Raw genomic sequence first — 19,149 nt, 5'->3', positions numbered from 1 at the left:
TCCTCCTCTGAACCACACCTCATAACACAAGGTGAACTGAATGACCTTGTCAGGGATTTGGAACTACCCAAGAGTAAGGCAGAGCTGTTGGGCTCCAGACTACAGCAGTGGAATCTCCTGGCAGGCTATCAGGGCAAATGGAGCCCATCAATGCTTGCAGACTATTGCTGGACAGTGACAAGAGATGCTCCATTTAATGAATACAAGAGACAGGCCAAGAAGCGCCTAGTAGACACTGAATAGGACTAAACTATGTACATAATAGTTTTTTGCCTTTTGTTTCCTAATAAATTTTATTTATATAACCCTTTTGCTGATTTTTAAAGTGTTACATAAACAGGACAGGTGAAATATTATCATGTAAAGCAACCATAAACACATGAAAAGACCTAGGTTTACAATTTATGATTAAAACTCTACTATCTACACAATATACATAGACATAAAATGTAAAAACTTAAATATGTTAGAAACAGTAGCCAATCAGTTGTTTTAATTGTCATATTTGAATTCAGCACATCAAAATACATAATAAATATCACATTTTATCTCTGAAGCAGACGACTTCTCAAAAATTGTAGACCAGTGTAATAAGGCAGAAAATACCACAATGACACTATAAATCCATGGTATGCCCACACTTTGAATACTGCGGGCAGTTCTGGACACCGTATCTTAAACAAGGTATATTAGAATTGGAAAAAGTATGGAGAAGGACAACAAAAGTGATTTAGGGGTATGGAGCTGCTTATTATAAGGTAATTTTGTATTGTCAGCTAACTTTGCCACCTCACTCTTACAGCCTTTTCCAGGTCATTTATGACTGTGTGGAACAGCACTGATCCCAGTATAGGTCCTTGGGGGACCCTGCTATTTACCTCTTTCCACTGTGAAAACTGACTGTTTATTCCCACCCTTTGTTTCCTATCTTTTAGCCGGTTAAGGATCTATGAGAAGACCTTTCCTCTTATCCCATGATTCCCTAATTTGCTTAAGAGCATTTGATGAGGACTTTGTCAAAGGCTTTCTGAATTTTTCATAAGTTTGTCATTTCTCAGAATGAGGTTAGATAGCATGGAGGAGGAATGCAGAAGGGAGAAGACCTGTACCAGGGAGAAGGGAAAGGAGTAGTTGAGACAAGGAGACTTCCTGGGACAGGAGGAGAAAAGGGGGAGAGAGAAACTGACTAGGAGTTGTGAGGTGGGGGTGGGACTGGGGTTGGGAGGCTGGGGTTGGGAGAAAAAGGAGGCCGAGACTTGTTCGACAAGGAGACTGGGACAGTGGGAGACAGACTGGGAGCTGGTGAAAGAAAATGGGGGATCTGGGAGCCATTTGGGAAGGAATGACAACGCTGATATCAGACCCAGTGCTTAGAGGAGTGGGGAGACAGGAGATGGTTGAAGGAGGAGACTGGGACTGGAAAGCAGTGATGGGTGAATGAGTGCGGGGGTGTGGGGGGAGAGAGAGATGACAAGGAGCTAGGATATGCATGGGGGAAATGGGGGCTGGCTACGTAATGAGATTGCTACAAAGAGCCAGAGAGGAGAGTGATTGGGGCAAAAATACAGGGAGGAGAGAAACGGGGGTGGGAAGAGATGGACCAGCTGAAGAGAGGAGAGGGAGGAACTAGGAATGTCTGGGCAAAGAGACTGGCACCGGTAGTGAGGGAATGCTCAATTAGAGATATCTAAGACCTGATTTTTTTTCAGGCGCTTAGCAGTATATAGCGCTTGATATTTTCAAGTAACAACTCCTCTTGACTTGACTTGTCTCTTTGCCCAGACATTCCTAGTTCCTCCCTCTCCTCTCTTCATCTGGTCCATCTCTTCCTACCCCCGTTTCTCTCCTCCCTGTATTTTTGCCCCAATCACTCTCCTCTCTGGCTCTTTGTAGCAATCTCATAAAAGTACATAGAGAGGAAAAAAACTAAAAATGTATGTTTGTTTGTAATTTTTAATGATATCCGTGAGAGTTTAGCAAATCAGAGTGTGAGTGTTCTGTTCATCAGACCCCAGGGTCTCAAGCTTAAAAATGAGAAACACACAAGTAATGACTACCCGTGAAATGTTTTGATTTTTAATTGTCTTGCCTAGCATCACACTGGAACTCTGTGATTCAGTTGTCCAGGGCAGCATTCAGCTGCTATTAGCATGAGACCATCCTTCTCTTCCTGCCATGCCTTATTAACTACACACCTTCCAACTTGTACAATAAATGAGGCAGGGTCTTATAGACAACAGTCACCTTTACTACACAGTCCTGATTCATCCTCCAAGCAGGTCCATCTTGTGCAATGAATGAGGTAGAGGTCCTGTTGAGGGGGGGGAAAGACCCAGCACGTGAGAATGTAATTAGAGAATGTATCATAATGCATATACCAAAAGGGTCTGAATTAAGGTTACACAGGCAACCTTATTTCTGGAACTTCCTAACTTTTTGGAGGGCTTGACAGTGTAACTTTAATGTTCTTTTAATGTGGTGGGAGGGGGTTGGGCAATAGGTGTATACGATGTTGGGGAAAAAATATCAGTATAACAGAAGCTTGAAAATATTTCACAATTATGTAATGTTGTTTTAAATGTCAAAACTACAGCAATATTGTCTTTTCATTTGTATGGTAAATATTGTTGTTTTCCCAAATACATGCACAGCTAATGTAGAGTGTGATTATCTAATATAAACAAACCAGCTTGCTCAAAATCAATACAAGGTATCATTTAAAAACAATATCTAAACAGAGAGATTAACTTGTGTACTGTGTCTAAGAATACAGCACAAATTGATTATGTATGACAGTTGCCAGCTTATTGTCTTGTGGAGTGAATAGTTCCAGGAGATGTATTTTTGGTTCCTTTAACATTAGTACTTTAAATGTGAACTCCAATAATCCCCTTTGTTCTTCATCCCCCACCAGCATTTTAGCTTTTTTACACTAGAAATAGCATGCTGGGTCGGTCTTTATTTATTTCTCTGTTATCTGAAGAGCTGGAGAGCTAGTGGGATGTGACATCATAAGAGATTGAAAATTGAGCTGCAGCTTTCTCATCCCTCAGTTGATGGGGAAGGAGAATATTTACTGTTGAAATGTGATGGAGGAGTTAAAAACTTAATAGGTTTCAACACCTAAAAAGCTTTAAAAGCTCTTATTGTTGAATGGGAATATTTGTTTAGTTACAAAAACTTTATCTGAGGGACATGTTCAGGAATGTTCCCAAATCTACCCAGGTCCTGCAAAGTACATAGAGAGGAAAAAAACTAAAAATGTATGTTTGTTTGTAATTTTTAATGATTTATGCCCAATCTTGCAAACATTTATATTATGTGCTGAGTTTAATGAAACTGTTCATGTGCATAGAGTTAAACAGATGCATAAATATTTTTCAACTGTATTTTCAACAGTGTTCACTAATTTTATGCACTTCACTTTTGGGTGCCCAATTTATGACACCTTGTACGTAATTCTTTTCAGAGGTGTCGAAAGCCTGAATTGGGGATACAGTGTTCCTCTGAAATTGGGGCACACACATGCATATCTATTTTTTAGTTTAACTTCCTTTATACTTTTACCTGCCAGGACCTGAGTTTCGAGTTCTGTGTCCCCCTTACAAGAACTGATAACATTCCTAACACCTACACAAATATGTGCAAATACCATGCAGCTCATTGCCCTACTTCAAATCTTCCAATGATACTACTAAATCCTGCAGAAGAAACAGAACCTGAACTAAACTATTGGGATACCATGAAAGTATGCCAGCTTAAAAAAAAAATAATAAAGGCTTCAAACGTGAACTGAACTGCTTAAAAAATAAACAAATTTTAGTACAAGTAAGTCCTGATTTTTTGAGCACTAAATATCAAACCATTGTAATCTAAAATTCATGATCTAAATGCAGTTTATTTATTCCTTTTTTTAATTGAAAGTTTCAATTTCAGATGTTTCCTGAGAACTACATTAAATCAGGGTTTGTATGTATAAATGACCCACATTTAGTCATAAAAGTTTCTAAATATTTGCACTATAATTCTTACTTGCACTGACCTTGTGTAAGAAAGTTATGAAAGCTGCATCTATCGTGTATTTCTTCATGAAAAAGTTTAAAATGAGCAATAAAACATCTTGCATGCCCTGTCTCCTGGTATTTCCTCCAGGATATTTTTATTTGAAAAGGTGCATAAAGAAACATTTTGAAAGTAAATTATAAACAAAAGTTGAGAGCAGCTCCAGGCAAAGGAAAACAGCTGCTATAGGCTGTGCCTACACATCTACTTACCCCTAGCCTCCAAACCCAACCCAACCATACATATATACAAGTGTAAAAGAGCAAATCCAGATGATGAATTTGAGTAAGTTAATGTCTTGAACAATTAATTCTTTTTTTAATAACCCCGTTACTTTCTCTCACCTAGAAATCCAGTCTGTTGTCCTCTAGTTGTACATACACATAATTTCTGTTAAGACTAATGAAACTTCTCTCATTCCTTGATGATGCAAGTATATAAGACCTAAGGAATGTCTGCATCCTTCTGTGCAGGTCTGTAGCATGCTCTCTTTTTCTCTCTTTTTCTGTTTTGAATTTATCATGTTTAGTATTGCTTAGGGTAAAAGGTGTTTGTTCATTTGTTTTTTGTATTTAAAATAGCAACCCTACCATGTACTGAATGGAATGTCTACAGGGAAGTTCTCTGATGGCATGGTGTATGGTGTGGTGCACAGGACTGACAATAACCATAAGAACGAAATGGTGGTTTATGGGTGGTCAGCTCATCAGCTGAAAGAAGAGATGAATTACATTAAAGATGTGAGTTTTTTATATATATATATATATATATTTTTTTTTTTATTTTAAAAGATGTTCTCAAATATCATTTCTGTAATGTTGTTTATCGAGTCTCTACAACCTGGTCAAAAAAACCTGTGTTCTGTAGCAGGATACTATAACAGACTCTCATCCTACGTGGGTTGGGAACAAGGTGGATACCTAATGCACACACAGACCAGAGCATTACATTCTTGCTTCTGTTCAGCAAGTAAGCTGCCAAACAAGTCATAGAGTCCCTGTTCCAAAGCCCTTATAATTTGAAATCAAATACATAGAAAATTGTTTAAGCAGCACTTGAAAGACTGATCAAACCCATCCTCTCCAGTTCTGGGTGAGCTACTAAAAACGGTAAAGTAGTCAATTCATTTAAGAACACTTTGGGGCAGCTTCAAGGTAGGGGATTGCCTAATAACAGTGGCTTCTTGCATAAATTTTACTGTACAGATAGTATTGGCTAATAAGAGAAACTGACATTCCTATAGGTAACTATAAGTAACAGCTCTCCTGAAAGAAGTGTAAATTCAGTGCTGCTGGTAAGACTGACTTCACAGCCGCAATCATGCAGGAGTTAAACTTTCATCTGTGGATCTTTGACCCTCTAGGCTTAGTTAGTAATTCCACTAATTAGCACAAAGCAAATAATCCATCCTTCTCTCTTTATTCCATCCCACCCCTGAAACCAGTTTACGGAAGCTGGCCAGTGCAGATGATTCTATACTGATTTCAAGGTCAAGAGATCAGCTTTCATATAAAAGAGAGGATTGCTGTGAGTCAGGCTAACCATTTAAGGGGATGTAATAATGTTGATTCCTAATATCTGCTTGTTTTTGCTTACAGGCACTCACAGGCTGTATCTTTGTGTTAGGCCATTTTCTAATAGTCAGGGGTCACTGATTCTCTCTTACCAAGTGGCTTGTTGTAGTTGAGGAAACTTGCCCTCTTTCTAAATATTCTGGGCTCAATTCACCATTGACCTGTCCTTTGTATGGTCATTTATACCAGTGAAAAGTGAGTGAAAAGCAAGTGTCAAATGCTCTCATTCTGACTGGTGTAAATGACTACACAGGATGCAGGGCAGTGGCCAGGGGCGGCTCCAGGCCCCAGCACGTCAAGCGCGTGCTTGGAGCAGCAAGCCACGGGGGGCGCTCTGCCTGCGCTGCGAGGGCTGCAGGCAGGCTGCTTCTGGCGGTTTGCCTGCGGACGGTCCACTGGTCCCGTGGCTTCGGAGGACCTCCGTCAGGCAAGCCTGCAGCAGGTCCGCTGAAGCCGCTGGACCAGCGGACCCTCCGTAGGCAAACCGTCGGAGGCAGCCTGCCTGCCGTACTTGGAGCGGCAAAATCCCTAGAGCCACCCCTGGCAGTGGCAAGTGAGCAGAGCTGATCTATTATCAGCCTACTGCCTTGATATTTAAATGCTACAATGATGGGAGCCAAAATGGTGGTGGTATTGTTATTGCAGTAGCACCTAGGACAATGGTCACCAACTGGTCAATTGCGATCGACTAGTTGATCCTTGAGAATCTCCCAGTCAACTGCAATCTCTGGTGGTGCAGCGTGGCAGCAACTAAGGCAGATTCCCTACCCCGGTCCCACGCCACCCCTGGATGCAGCCAGCGCTGCTCAAGGGGCAGGGGTCCACCTCTGTGTGCTGCTCCTGCCTGCAAGCACTGCCCCTACAGCTCCCATTGGCTGGGAGAGCTGTGGAAGCGGTGGTTGCAGAGAGGGGCAGCATGTGGAGCCACATGCCCCCCTTCCCCCCAGGGGCTGCAGGGGAGCGTTGCTTCCTTCCAGGAGCGGTGAGGGGCCAGGGTATGCAGGGAGCCTGTCTTAGTCTCACTGCACCTGCTGCCGACTGGGAGCCACCGGAGGTAAGTGCTGCCCGGTGGGAAGCCGCAACTCAGCCCTGAGCCCCTGCCTGGATCCAGCACCCCGAACCCCTTCCTGCACCCCAAACCCCCTCCTGCACCCCAGCCCTAAGCCCCCTCTCAGAGCCATCATCCTGTACCGCCTCCTGCACCCCAACACTCTACCCCAGCTTGGAGACCCATCCTCCACCCAAACTTCCTCCTAGAATTTGCTCCCCTTGCCCCCACCTGCACCTCAACCCCCTGCCCCAGGCACAGCCCAGAGCCTCCTCCCACACTGCGTACCCTTTGGCCTCAGCCTAGAGCCTCCACCCCCTCCCGAACGCCAACCTCCACCCCAGCCCGGTGAAAGTGAGTGAGTGTGGGGGACAGTGAGGGATGGAGTGAGTGGGAAGGGGCACGGCCTCCGGGAAGAGGCAGGGTAGATCCTGGGTTGCCCTTAGATTCAAAAAGTGATCTTGGGTGTAAAAAAGTTGGAGACCACTGACCTAGGGCTCTAATCATGGTTCCAGACTCCATTGTGCCAGGCACTGTTCCTACACATAACAGAGACAGATGCTGCCCCAAAGAACTTTGATTGGACAGCTTGTCTTTGGATTTGCTGGGTTGGCTTGGTTTGCCCTAGTGCTGTCCTCATTGTTGGTTTTTTTCCTCACACAGTATGCCAGCTCACAGACAAGTCCTGTTTAAAACTTCAGACCTCTCCTCATACCCGCCCCTCGGTCATTTTGTGCCTATTGAAGTATGAATCTATGTAAATGCATGCTTATTATTTGGATCAAAGCCTTAGGTCCAGACAAGTATTAAAATGAAGAGTGTGTCCTCCAATCAAAAGGATGGCAGCAGTGTTGTCAGAACAGATTCTCAAAAACAGCCAAAAGGGCCAGCCAGCCTGCCTGCCTGTCTGTCATATTTTTTTAATATAAAAGGCTGACAAGAACAAATTTTTAGGCTTTGATTCTGGCAGGGCTATGTATAGGGGTTGGGGGTAGGTGTGATTCTGTCTCCATGTAAAGCTGCATTCAACTAAACCAATTCATAAACTTTGCTCCCCCCCTCCTCCCGATGACTTGCATCTTTGCAGGACAACAAGGTGTTAAATCAAAGTCTGTTTTCACTACATATATGCATATAAAGTGATGTTTAACATTTAAACTTAAAATAGACTAAAAATATTGGGTCAAATCATAATTCTCTCGGTAGGTGCGCTAGTGGGGAGAAGTGCTACTGGGTTATTTTTTGAGCACAAGGAATGGTGTGTGGCAGGGGAAGGAGAGAGAGAGCTCTCGGTGCTTTCAGCTGTGCACATTCCAAAGGGGGCAGGACTACATGGTTTGGGGCATGGCCATGGAGCACAAACCCCTTTCTGAGAGTGCAGCCCCTAAAGCAGCATTTCTCAAATGCAGCCAGCATGGCCAAATGCAACTACCAGGGACATTTCTTGTGGCCAGGGGCAGCTCTAGCTTTTTTGCCACCCCAAGCATGGCAGGCAGGCTGCCTTCGGCGGCGCGCCTTCGGGAGGTCTCCAGTCCCACGGATTCAGCGTACCAGCCACCGAATCTGTGGGACCGGCGGACCTCTCACAGAAACGCCGCAGAAGGCAGTCTGACTGCCACCCTCACAGCAACCGGCAGGGCGCCCCCCGCAGCTTGCTGCCCCAGGCACGAGCTTGGAGCGCTGGTGCCTGGAGCCGCCGCTGCTTGCGGACACAGCCTCCCTCCCTCTCCCTGTTGCCCCTAGATGCCCTGCCATGATGTTGGTTGCTGGGGCCACCAACAGGGGTTGGGCCCTTCCCCCCCTCTGGAGAAACCTGGGGCACAACGATGGAGGAGCAGGCACCCAGTGAGTTCCCCTCCTTCCCAGGGTGGTGAGGCTCAGGCTTTGGGGTTCAGCCCTTGGGTGGCAGGGTCTGGCCACAGGGCTTCAGGCTCCAGTCCTGGGCTCCGGCTGTGCAGCAACAGGCTTCGGCAGCATGGCTTCAGGCTCTAGTCCCCTGTTGCCTCCTCTGGCCCCGCATCCAGGGCTTAATTTGTCCCCAGGCTTGGCAGGGCTGAGTAAGTCTGCTGTGAAAAGTGATACTTGTATGTTTGTTAATATCACTTTTCTCAATAGACTTGCTAGCTAGCAATAAATAAATTAAAATGATTTGGACATGTGTACATGCATATTAACTTTCTTTTTCCTAAAGCTAATTAAGTGTTTTAGGAAAAAGTGTGAGACTGGCCATCAGCAAGAGTTGGTGGCCGCACTCTGAGGCCACCAAAAAATGTGTCCTGAGAACCCTTTTATTACATACATACACATGAATGTGGCCGCCTTTCAGTGCCTCCACACCTGACTCCAGCTGTGCATAAGCCCAACTACGCTCACTGTTGTACTATACCTAATCAGTCTGATAGGTAATCATATGACTAAGTGAAAAGGGCGACCTCTTACTATGTGTCTGGAAGGTAGCATGTAAGGGAACATTTATATATTTAGATGTGGCCTTTGTGAACACTACTTAATCCTGAGCTAGAAAGTTGCTTCTGTTCATGTTTGATTAACGTAGCTAACTCAGATTTGTTTCCAGTGTTAAAAATACATAAAGGAAATAACGATTTATACCTGCAGTTATTTTTAATTCCATTCAATTTTTGTATTAAAATCAAATTGGTGAATAGTCTATTTTTTGGAATCTAGTGATGAACTTATGTTTCTAAATTCATGCAAATGAGTGTTTATACAGATAAATGCCTTAAAAGGTAAGTTAACCCTCAGCTACTACACAGTGGTATCTAAGACATTTCTTCCAGGGTATTACAAATGTCACAGTGAACAAGCATTGGCTTAGCAATGGTGATCACTGTAGGTGATCTTGGTCTTTGGAGCACATTGTTGTCTGGTTTCTAATCTAAATTATATTTGTAATAAAGGCTGAATAACAAAGGCTTATAATTTGCCTAACTACAGGTGAGAGCAACTTTGGAAAAAGTAAGAAAGAAAATGTATGGAGAGTATGGTGAAATGAAACGGAAAATACAGCAACTTACAAATGAATTGACAGTAAGTTCACATTTAGTTTTAATGATGTCATAAGAGGTGAACCAAACAAGGTTACCAATAAACATGTTTTATGAAAGACAGTATGTAGCATAAAACAAATCATGTTTTAGAGCCATTTAAGTTCATTATTTTTCATGCCTTTAGTACTTCGTATTTTTCAAGCAAAATGAAAACAGGGCAGAGGCTTTTTATGCCCTTAAAAGAGCATTAAAGAGTCAAGGTGGATCAACTTCTGTTGATGAGAGAGAGAAGCTTTTTAGTTTAGGCTGAGCTCTTCTTCAGGTCTGATCATGTAAAGGAGCATGACAGAACCACCCCATTACCTACATTTTGTAAATAAAGACTACCATTGATTACATTGCCTGTGTGATTATGTATGATTAATATTCCAATACTGACTGGAGGATGGTGTTTATCATAGAAAGCTACTGTCCTGTGGGCTGACAAATTAACTGACTGGGGGTTATACAAGAACTTGATGTCTATTGCTTACTGGAAGTCACTTTTGCAACTCAACAGGTCATTCCAGTAAACTAAATTCCAGTCTTTGTAACTTACTACAGTATGTAGTCAACCTTATGGTTTGTTGGTTGATCATCTTTTCTTCTGTATATAAAGTTCAAACATAGTAAATGTTTGTTGGTTCCACCCCACTGCTCACTCTCACATTTAATCTCATGCTTGTTATCTTCAAAGCTTTTTACTTGCTTCCCTGCGTTCCTGGTCTCGTCTCCTCCTACACCATGTCGTGCTCCCTGCACTCCACCCAAGCCTCTTTCTAAGCTGTTCCATATCTTTCCTTCACCTACTCCTGACTGTATGTCCTCTTGCACTCCACCCCATGTGCCTAAAGCAGATTTCCCAATAAACAGCTGTCAAACATCCTCCTACTCCTACCTGTTCAGTTGTGCACTGAAGACACAGACAGCTAATAAACAGCTGTCCTGTATTTCTTTGTGTGTGTTTGGTTTGTGTATTGTTTGGGGCAGAGACTTTGTCAATGTGGGGGTCTGTATATTTTAGCTACTCTAAAGTAGTGTGAAAATTTACCATGCTATCTAAATAACAATAAATGAGTACGAGTGTTGTTTCACCTGCTGGAATGCCTTATATGCATTTGCAATTCTGATCTTTCATGGAGATCCTCACAGCAGTTTCTAGAGATACAGTGTTTGTTATTAACCAGAATCTTTTCTTTGTGAAAACCGGCAAAATTTAAAAATATGCAAAGTACAACTTCAAGGTGAGACGAACTCTGCAGGAGTTCTTATTGGGTGAAACTTGCCTCTGTGCACAGGGTCAGCACGAGGCCTATGCACCGGGTAAGCCCCAGTTAAGCACCAAAAGGGATGAATTCCCTCTGCACAAGGATGAATTTCTTCTACCAAGTTTAGCTAGAGGAAAGTTCTCTTTTCATGACTACAAGAGTTAGAGCTTAAGTCCTTGCTGTGGTTAATGTGCATGATGGCACACTCCGTGAGAAGACACTGAAAAACTGCTTCTATATCTCAGCATAGCTTGCTTCCACGGCCAAAATTGAAGTTTTGGTTAACACAGGATTTCCAATAGAGAAAATTTTACCTAGAGATTCAAACTCCTCGTAATCCCATTGTTTTTAACCTGTTGTCTCTCCAGTGTTAAGTTGGTGGCAACTATCATCCGTTTGAAAGAATTTTAAAATTTGAGGATTGTTTTTTAATATCTTTTCTTAATCTGTTCAGATAACAAATGTTGAAAAGGAATCCCTAGAGAGTCACATGCAAGTGCAGGCTGCAGCCTTGGACAGCTTCGGTGAAATGAACAGCTCCTTGACATCAGCGTCAATTGAGTTGCAGGTATGCTGTTAATAGCTCTGTCAAAGAGGATGGCCTGATCCATCAGCCACATCCTAGACTCCCTCTTATACCATCAGTTTAACAGTATACATGAGAGATGGATGATGGTTAGATACACATTCGGATCTTAACCATCAAATGTCACTAAGAACATTTAAAACAGATAAATGATAAACTTAAGAAAAATCCAGGAGTTTTGCTGGCTAAAAGGCTATACTATAATGTACAGTGTTGTTTCGCTCCATTGCAGCTGGTGAAAGCCCTTGGCCTTTGCTTAATGGAAAATTAAAAGTGAAACTGAGACTCTTTCCATATTTTACAAACCAATGACACATCACATGATTTTGTCCCACTATTGTTTTCTATTGATGGAAATTTCAATGATTTTTTTTTAAATTTACAAATATTGAGTAGCCACTCCTGTAAACATACAAAGGTCATTTTTCTTGTTTATAAAAATGTTTTCAGCTTGGCATCCATTGCAGCTAGCCTCCTTGACTTTCTTTTCCCTTGTTGTTAAACTTCCATGTTTTCAGGTTTATCATCTTAAAATTTGGCATTTGGAGAGGGGAAGAATGAAAGTGAAAATCCAACATTTCACTTCAGTTATATTACAGTATAAAATGGAAGTGGTGTTTGCACTGCATGTCTGTTCCTCTGGACAGGGGCGGCTCTAGGTATTTTGTCGCCCCAAGCACAGCAGGCAGGCTGCCTTCGGCGGCTTGCCTGCGGGAGGTCCCCGGCCCTCGGATTCGGCAGCATGCCTGCGGGAGGTCCGCCAAAGCTGCGGGACCAGCGGACCCTCCTGCATGCATGCTGCCAAAGGCAACCTGCCTGGCACCCTCGCAGTGACTGGCAGAGCGCCCCCCGTGGCTTGCCGCCCCAGGCACGTGCTTGGCGTGCTGGTGCCTGGAGCCGCCCCTGCCTCTGGATCACAACTCTCTGGGACTGCATTTGAATGAACATGCTCTTATGGAGAGATTTTTTTGGTAAAGCAAATAATTGGAAACCATAATTTTAAAGAGCCAAAGCTATTAACTATGTTAATACTATGTCAACAAAACAGTAAACTCTAAAATATTCTAAATATTGCAGAAAGCCTCTTGTGGTAGGTTGGTCAAATCATGATTTTTGTTGTTGTTATTACTACTTCAAATTGTGTATTTCATTGTGTGTTTTTTAGAAAACTTTAGTGGATGTTAGTTTGGAGAACACAGATATAAGGGATCAAATAAGGAATTTAAAACACACACATGAGCAGTCCATGGAAAAACTGAAAGAAAAGCAAAAACAGCTGGAAACTGCCCAAGTTGAAAATCAGCTATTGAAACTAAAGGTACAGTATGGAAACTCCCCTTATTCTTATTGTGCAATAAGGACATTGCTGAGTCAATGAGATTAATTGCTCAGAAAGAGAGATTTGGCCACATTCGTGTAGAGTTCTTCACCGACCATCCATAGAGTGTTATTGACAGCCAGTACTGTACCTTTCACAATTTTTCATCAGAAATCTGTTACGTTTTGTGCACATGTACAGTATTTATTGGGCAAGAGGTGCATCCTAATAGCAAATTACCCTGAAAAGAGAAGTTAGTTGTGAGACAGCTTTTCAGGTAAGCACAAGGGAACGAAACGCAAGCTGGAGTTCTTCGAGTGCTTGCTCATATCGATTCCAATTAGGTGTACTCCCGCTGTGCGCACGTTTGTCGGAAGATTTTTATCCTAGCAACACAGTGGGTCGGCTGCATCGCCCGCTGGAGCGGCGCTGTTATGGCGCCGGATATATACCCCTGCCGACCCAACGGCCCTTCAGTTCCTTCTTACCGCCCGTGATGGTTGTTGGAACTGTGGAGCACAGCTTTGCTGATCTCCACGTCCCTAGCTACTCGTAGTTCTTTGCTGTTTATTGTGTGTATAGTTCGAGTTCTTGTAGTTATAGTTAGTATTAGTTGTTGTATTTATGGTTAGTGTATATAGTTTAAGGAGGGATCGGGGATTAGCCCCCTTTCCTCCACCCCGGTATGGGCCCATGCCCAAGGCACCGGGATTCAAACCGTGCTCGGCGTGCCAAAAGCCGATGCCAATAGGGGATCCCCACCACTCCTGCCTCAAGTGCCTAGGGGAATCCCACCTTACTGATAAGTGCCACATCTGCAAATCGTTTAAACCAAGGATGAAGAAGGAGCAGGACTTTCGATTGAAACAGCTCCTCATGGAGTCGGCACTTAGTCCTGCAGCATTGGTACTGAGCACCCAACAGACTGCTTCTGTAAGGAGCACTCCTTCGGCCCCAGACCGCTCCAGTACCGAGAAAGAGCCCTGGCACCGACCCCTACTGGCACCGACATCTGCTCAGCACCGCTCCCTGTCCCCGAGACCCAGGAAGCAACAGAGCCCTCCAACTGCTTCAGCTCCACAGAAGGAGCGCTCTTCGAAGACAGTTCGTCCAGCGCCGTCCTCTGCTGCGGCACCGTCGACTGTGGTACCGCCGATTGCAGCTCCACCGAGCACGGCACTGTCGATTCTGGTCCCACAGGGGCCACTGAGTCCGGTGCCTGACAGCTCCCCAGCTCATGCTGTGGTTGAGCTTGCCCTCCCTTCTACACCGGAGACCTTTTCCATGGCAAGGGAGTTCATCGCCATGACAGAGTCGACACGGGCTCAACCCCCGGCACCGCCGGTGCGGGTCATACAATCCGTTGGAAAACCGGCCCTGGTAAGGCCACCTTCCGTTGGTCCAACAGAGATGTCATTCAAGATCACAGTCTCACAGATGCTCTCGATCACGCCGTTCCCGCTCCCGGCACCGCTCGCAGTCCTGGCACCGCTCTCCATCACGGTACCGGTTGCACTTGCGGCACCGTTCGACATCTAGTTCACTGGCCGGATACTCCCGGTACCGATCCGACTCACGGCACCACTCTTGGCACCGTGTATCCTGCAGTCACTCCAGACGAAGGGACTCGAGATCCCGGTCGACCTCCCGGCACCGCTACGGTAGAAGGTCCCGGTCTCGCTTGCGGTACCATTATAGCTCCCGGTACCACTCCCCCGTACCGCCCCGGGACTGAGCATCCAGAACAGTGGCGCCCTCCCAGGGTCTATCGGCACCGCCGTGGCTGTGAGACACATCGGTGTCATCGCAGGCTGGTAGCGCATCCTATCCTCAGGAGCGTGACTCTGATGCCCCCAGCCATATATTCCCAGAGAGCCAGAGCCACGAGCAAGGGCCTCATCACTGGTCCTTCTGGACACCGTGGGCATACCACCAGGCTCAAGGTGCTCCATCAGTGAGTGGCTGCACGGTTGGCCTCGTCAGAACACCGGGTATAAGAGGCAACAGTAAGCCGCCCCTCCACCCCTTACAGGCACGGATGAGGCTCCGATACCATCTGCAGACACCCAGGTTCCACCTGACACAGATGACGCTTCTCAAGTGCAGGAGCCCCCACAGGTCTCGGGCCTCTCCTCCTCCTCCTTGCCTGATGAGGCGGTGGTGGGAACATCCTCCTCAGGCCCTCCACCAATTGATCTCAGGGCCCATCAAGACCTTTTGAGACGAGTGGCTCAGAATATGAACTTACAGGTGGAGGAGGTCCCTGAAACAGAGAACCCTGTCGTGGACATCCTATCGGCTGATGCACCTACTAGAGTGGCTCTTCCATTTATCCGCACCATACAGGCTAATGTGGATACCATTTGGCAATCCCCAGCCTCAATTCCACCTACAGCAAGGGGAGTAGAGAGAAAATATATGGTCCCTCAAAGGGGTATGAATATCTCTACATTCACCCACCTCCTTGCTCTTTAGTGGTGCGATCGGTGAACTAGAGGAAGCGTCAGGGCTAGCAAGCCCCAGCTCCTAAGTCAAAGGAGGCTAGATGCATGGACCTCCTAGGCCGCAAAATATACTTGGCTGGGGGCCTGCAACTTAGGGTGGCAAATCAACAAGCCCTCCTAAGTAAATATAACTTTCACATGTGGGTGTCCTTTGGGGATGTATATGGAGCTTCTTCCCCAGGAATCCCATCAAGAATTTACGGCCCTACTTGAGGAGGGTAAAAAGGTAGCAAGAACCTCCCTCCAAGCCTCTCCGGATGCAGCGGACTCTGCAGCCAGAACTCTGGCATCAGGAGTGACGATGAGACGTATCTCCTGGCTCCAGGTATCAGGCCTTCCCCCTGAATTACAACAAACTATTCAGGATTTGCCCTTCGAAGGCCAGGGCCTGTTCTCAGATAAAACTGACCCCAGATTACAAAGTCTGAAGGACAATCGCATTATAACGCGCTCGCTGCGTATGCACACGCCAGTGACTCAACACAGGACCTTCTGGCCCCAGCCACACCGCCCTAATGCCCTGCCTAGGCCGCATCAGGACTTTAGCAGAAGGTGTGGTAGAAGGAATCGTTGGAGACAGTCTGGCCCTCAAGGAGGACAAAATCAGGCACCCCCTAAACCACCAGCGGGGCCCAAGCAGAACTTTTGATGGGACGCCCGAGGATGGCCCACCAGTTGCTCTACCGGATCCTTCTCCTCCCTTTTTCAACCACCTCTCACAATTCCTCCCTACCTGGTCCCAGCTAACTTCAGATCGTTGGGTCCTGCGCACGGTGGAAGTGGGATACTACCTCCAGTTTGTTTCAACCCCACCTTCCCACTCTCCCTCCCCGTCCCTCTTCAGGGACCCCCTCACGAGCAATTCCTCTTACAAGAGGTCCAGTCGCTCCTAGCCATGGAAGCCATAGAGGAGGTGCCAAAAGACATGAGGGGCAAGGGTTTTATTCCCACCACTTCCTAATCCCCAAGGCAAAGGGAGGTCTACGACTGATCCTAGACCTGCGAGAACTCAACAAATTCATGATAAAGCTGAAGTTCCGTATGGTAACCCTGGGGACCATTATCCCGTCCCTGGATCCAGGAGACTGGTATGCTGCCCTCGATATGAAGGACGCGTATTTCCACATCGCAATTTACCCACCACACAGATGGTACCTCCATTTTGTGGTCAACCATCAACACTTTCCGTTCACTGTACTTCCATTTTGGCCTTTCTGCAGCTCCGCGTGTGTTCACAAAATGCATGGCTGTAGTCGCCATCTCCCTCCAGCGTTGTCGGGTACACGTCTAACCGTATCTTGACGATTGGCTCATTCGAGGGACTTCCCAGTTACAAGTGTCGCAACACCTGCGCATCATCAAAGACCTCTTCGGGAGCCTAGGCCTGATGATCAACACAGAAAAGTCTACTCTGACACCCACGCAGAGAATAGACTTCATAGGAGCGGTTCTGGACTCCTATCTGGCCAGAGCCTGCCTCCCGCAGTCGCGTTTTCAAGCAATGGCTTCAATTATTCGAGGTCTTCAAACCTTCCCGACAACGTCAGTGCGCACCTGCCTCAGCCTAGTAGGTCACATGGCCTCCTGCACCTTCGTGACCATGCACACGAGGCTACGCCTCCGTCCCTTTCAAACCTGGCTTGCTTCAATATACAAACCACGCAGAGACCGCCTGGACTCGGTGCTCACTATTCCCCGGAAGATTCTGGGCTCCCTAACCTGGTGGCTAAACTCCACTCTAGTCTGTGCAGGGATGCCATTCCACCCACCGCAACCCTCGATGGCCCTAACCACGGACTTGTCATCTCTGGGTTGGGGTGCTCACCTTGAGGGCCTTTGCACTCAAGGCCTCTGGTCGCCTCAAGAGCTGGCCTTGCACATCAGTGTGCGAGAGCTGAGAGCAGTCCGTCTAGCATGCCAGGTGTTTCGAGACCATCTCCAAGGCCGTTGTGTATCAGTGTTCACGGACAACACAACGGCCATGTTTTACATAAACAAGCAGGGCGGAGCACGCTCTTCCCTCCTTTGTCAAGAAGCTGTCCACCTTTGGGACTTTTGCATAGCCCACTCGATCGATTTGGTAGTGTCTCTTCTCCCAGGAGTCCAGAACACTTTGACAAGTATCAGAGGGGTAGCCGTGTTAATCTGGATCTGTAAAAGCAGCAAAGAATCCTGTGGCACCTTATAGACCAACAGACGTTTTGGAGCATGAGCTTTCGTGGGTGAATACCCGCTTCTTCAGATGCATGTTGTGGAAATTTCCAGGGGCAGGTATATATATGCAGGCAAGCTAGAGAGAATGAGGTAGTTCAATCGGGAAGGATGAGGCCCTGTCCTAGCAGTTGAGGTGTGAAAACCAAGGGAGAAGAAACTGGTTTTGTAATTGGCAAGCCATTCAAAGTCTCTGTTTAATCCTGGGCTGATCGTGTCAAATTTGCAGATGAACTGAAGCTCAGCAGTTTCTCTTTGAAGTCCGGTCCTGAAGTTTTTTTGCTGCAGGATGGCCACCTTAAGGTCTGCTATAGTGTGGCTAGGGAGGTTGAAGAGTTCTCCTGCAGGTTTTTGTATATTGCCATTCCTAATACCTGATTTTCCAATATCAGATATTAGGAATGGCAATATACAAAAACCTGCAGGAGAACACTTCAACCTCCCTAGCCACACTATAGCAGACCTTAAGGTGGCCATCCTGCAGCAAAAAAACTTCAGGACCGGACTTCAAAGAGAAACTGCTGAGCTTCAGTTCATCTGCAAATTTGACACGATCAGCCCAGGATTAAACAGAGACTTTGAATGGCTTGCCAATTACAAAACCAGTTTCTTCTCCCTTGGTTTTCACACCTCAACTGCTAGGACAGGGCCTCATCCTTCCCGATTGAACTACCTCATTCTCTCTAGCTTGCCTGCATATATATACCTGCCCCTGGAAATTTCCACTACATGCATCTGACGAAGCGGGTATTCACCCACGAAAGCTCATGCTCCAAAACGTCTGTTGGTCTATAAGGTGCCACAGGATTCTTTGCTGCTTTTACAGAACACTTTGGCGGATCACCTCAGCAGATCCTTCCTGTCTCAGGAGTGGTCGATTCGTCCAGACGTCATCCATACTGTTTTCCGGTAGTGGGGTTTTCCCCACATAGACCTCTTTGCTTCCCGAGAGAACAGGAAATGCCAGGTGTTCTGCTTCTTCCAGGGACGCTCCCCGGGCTCCCTCTCAGACACATTCCTGATCCCGTGGAAGAGGCACCTACTCTATGCCTTCCCACCGTTTCCGCTCGTCCACAGAGTCTTACTCAACTCCACAGGGACAGTGCCCATCTGATCCTGATTGCTCCAGCGTGGCCAAGGCAGCACTGGTACACCATGTTGTTCGACCTCTCAGTGGCAGACCCGATTCCTCTGCCACATTGGCCAGATCTGATAACACAGAACTTCGGCAAGCTTCACCATCCGGACCTGCAGTCTCTTCACCTCACAGCATGGTTACTGCGTGGTTGTGCCAGTTGGAGTTGCGTTGCTCTGCCTCGGTCCAACAGGTGCTCTGGGGCAGTAGGAAGCCTTCCACTAGGATGACATATTTGGCCAAGTGGAAGCGTTTCTCCTGCTGGTGCACTCAGCGTAACTCAGTCCCCAGGCAGGTATCCGTTTCTACTGTCCTGGACTACCTCTGGTCCCTGAAAGAACAGGGCCTAGCAGTCTCTTCCATAAAGGTGCATCTGACAGTCATCTCCGCCTTCCG

At 46.1% G+C, this 19,149-nt stretch overlaps 1 protein-coding gene across 1 annotated transcript in view; it reads left to right on the top strand.

The window, feature by feature from the left end:
- Positions 1-19,149, top strand: part of MYZAP (myocardial zonula adherens protein) — a 98,404-nt gene that overhangs the window by 27,015 nt on the left and 52,240 nt on the right. The window contains exons 3-6 of the mRNA XM_050968013.1: positions 4,644-4,802; positions 9,640-9,732; positions 11,454-11,567; positions 12,751-12,903. Coding sequence (XP_050823970.1) covers positions 4,644-4,802; positions 9,640-9,732; positions 11,454-11,567; positions 12,751-12,903 — 519 coding nt within the window. The remainder of the gene's footprint in view (positions 1-4,643; positions 4,803-9,639; positions 9,733-11,453; positions 11,568-12,750; positions 12,904-19,149) is intronic.

The sequence above is a fragment of the Gopherus flavomarginatus genome, chromosome 9 (assembly GCF_025201925.1).
Source record: "Gopherus flavomarginatus isolate rGopFla2 chromosome 9, rGopFla2.mat.asm, whole genome shotgun sequence".
Taxonomy (NCBI): Eukaryota; Metazoa; Chordata; order Testudines; family Testudinidae; genus Gopherus; species Gopherus flavomarginatus.
Note: the sequence above shows the minus strand (reverse complement) of the source record. Positions and strands in the feature narration are given on the sequence as shown.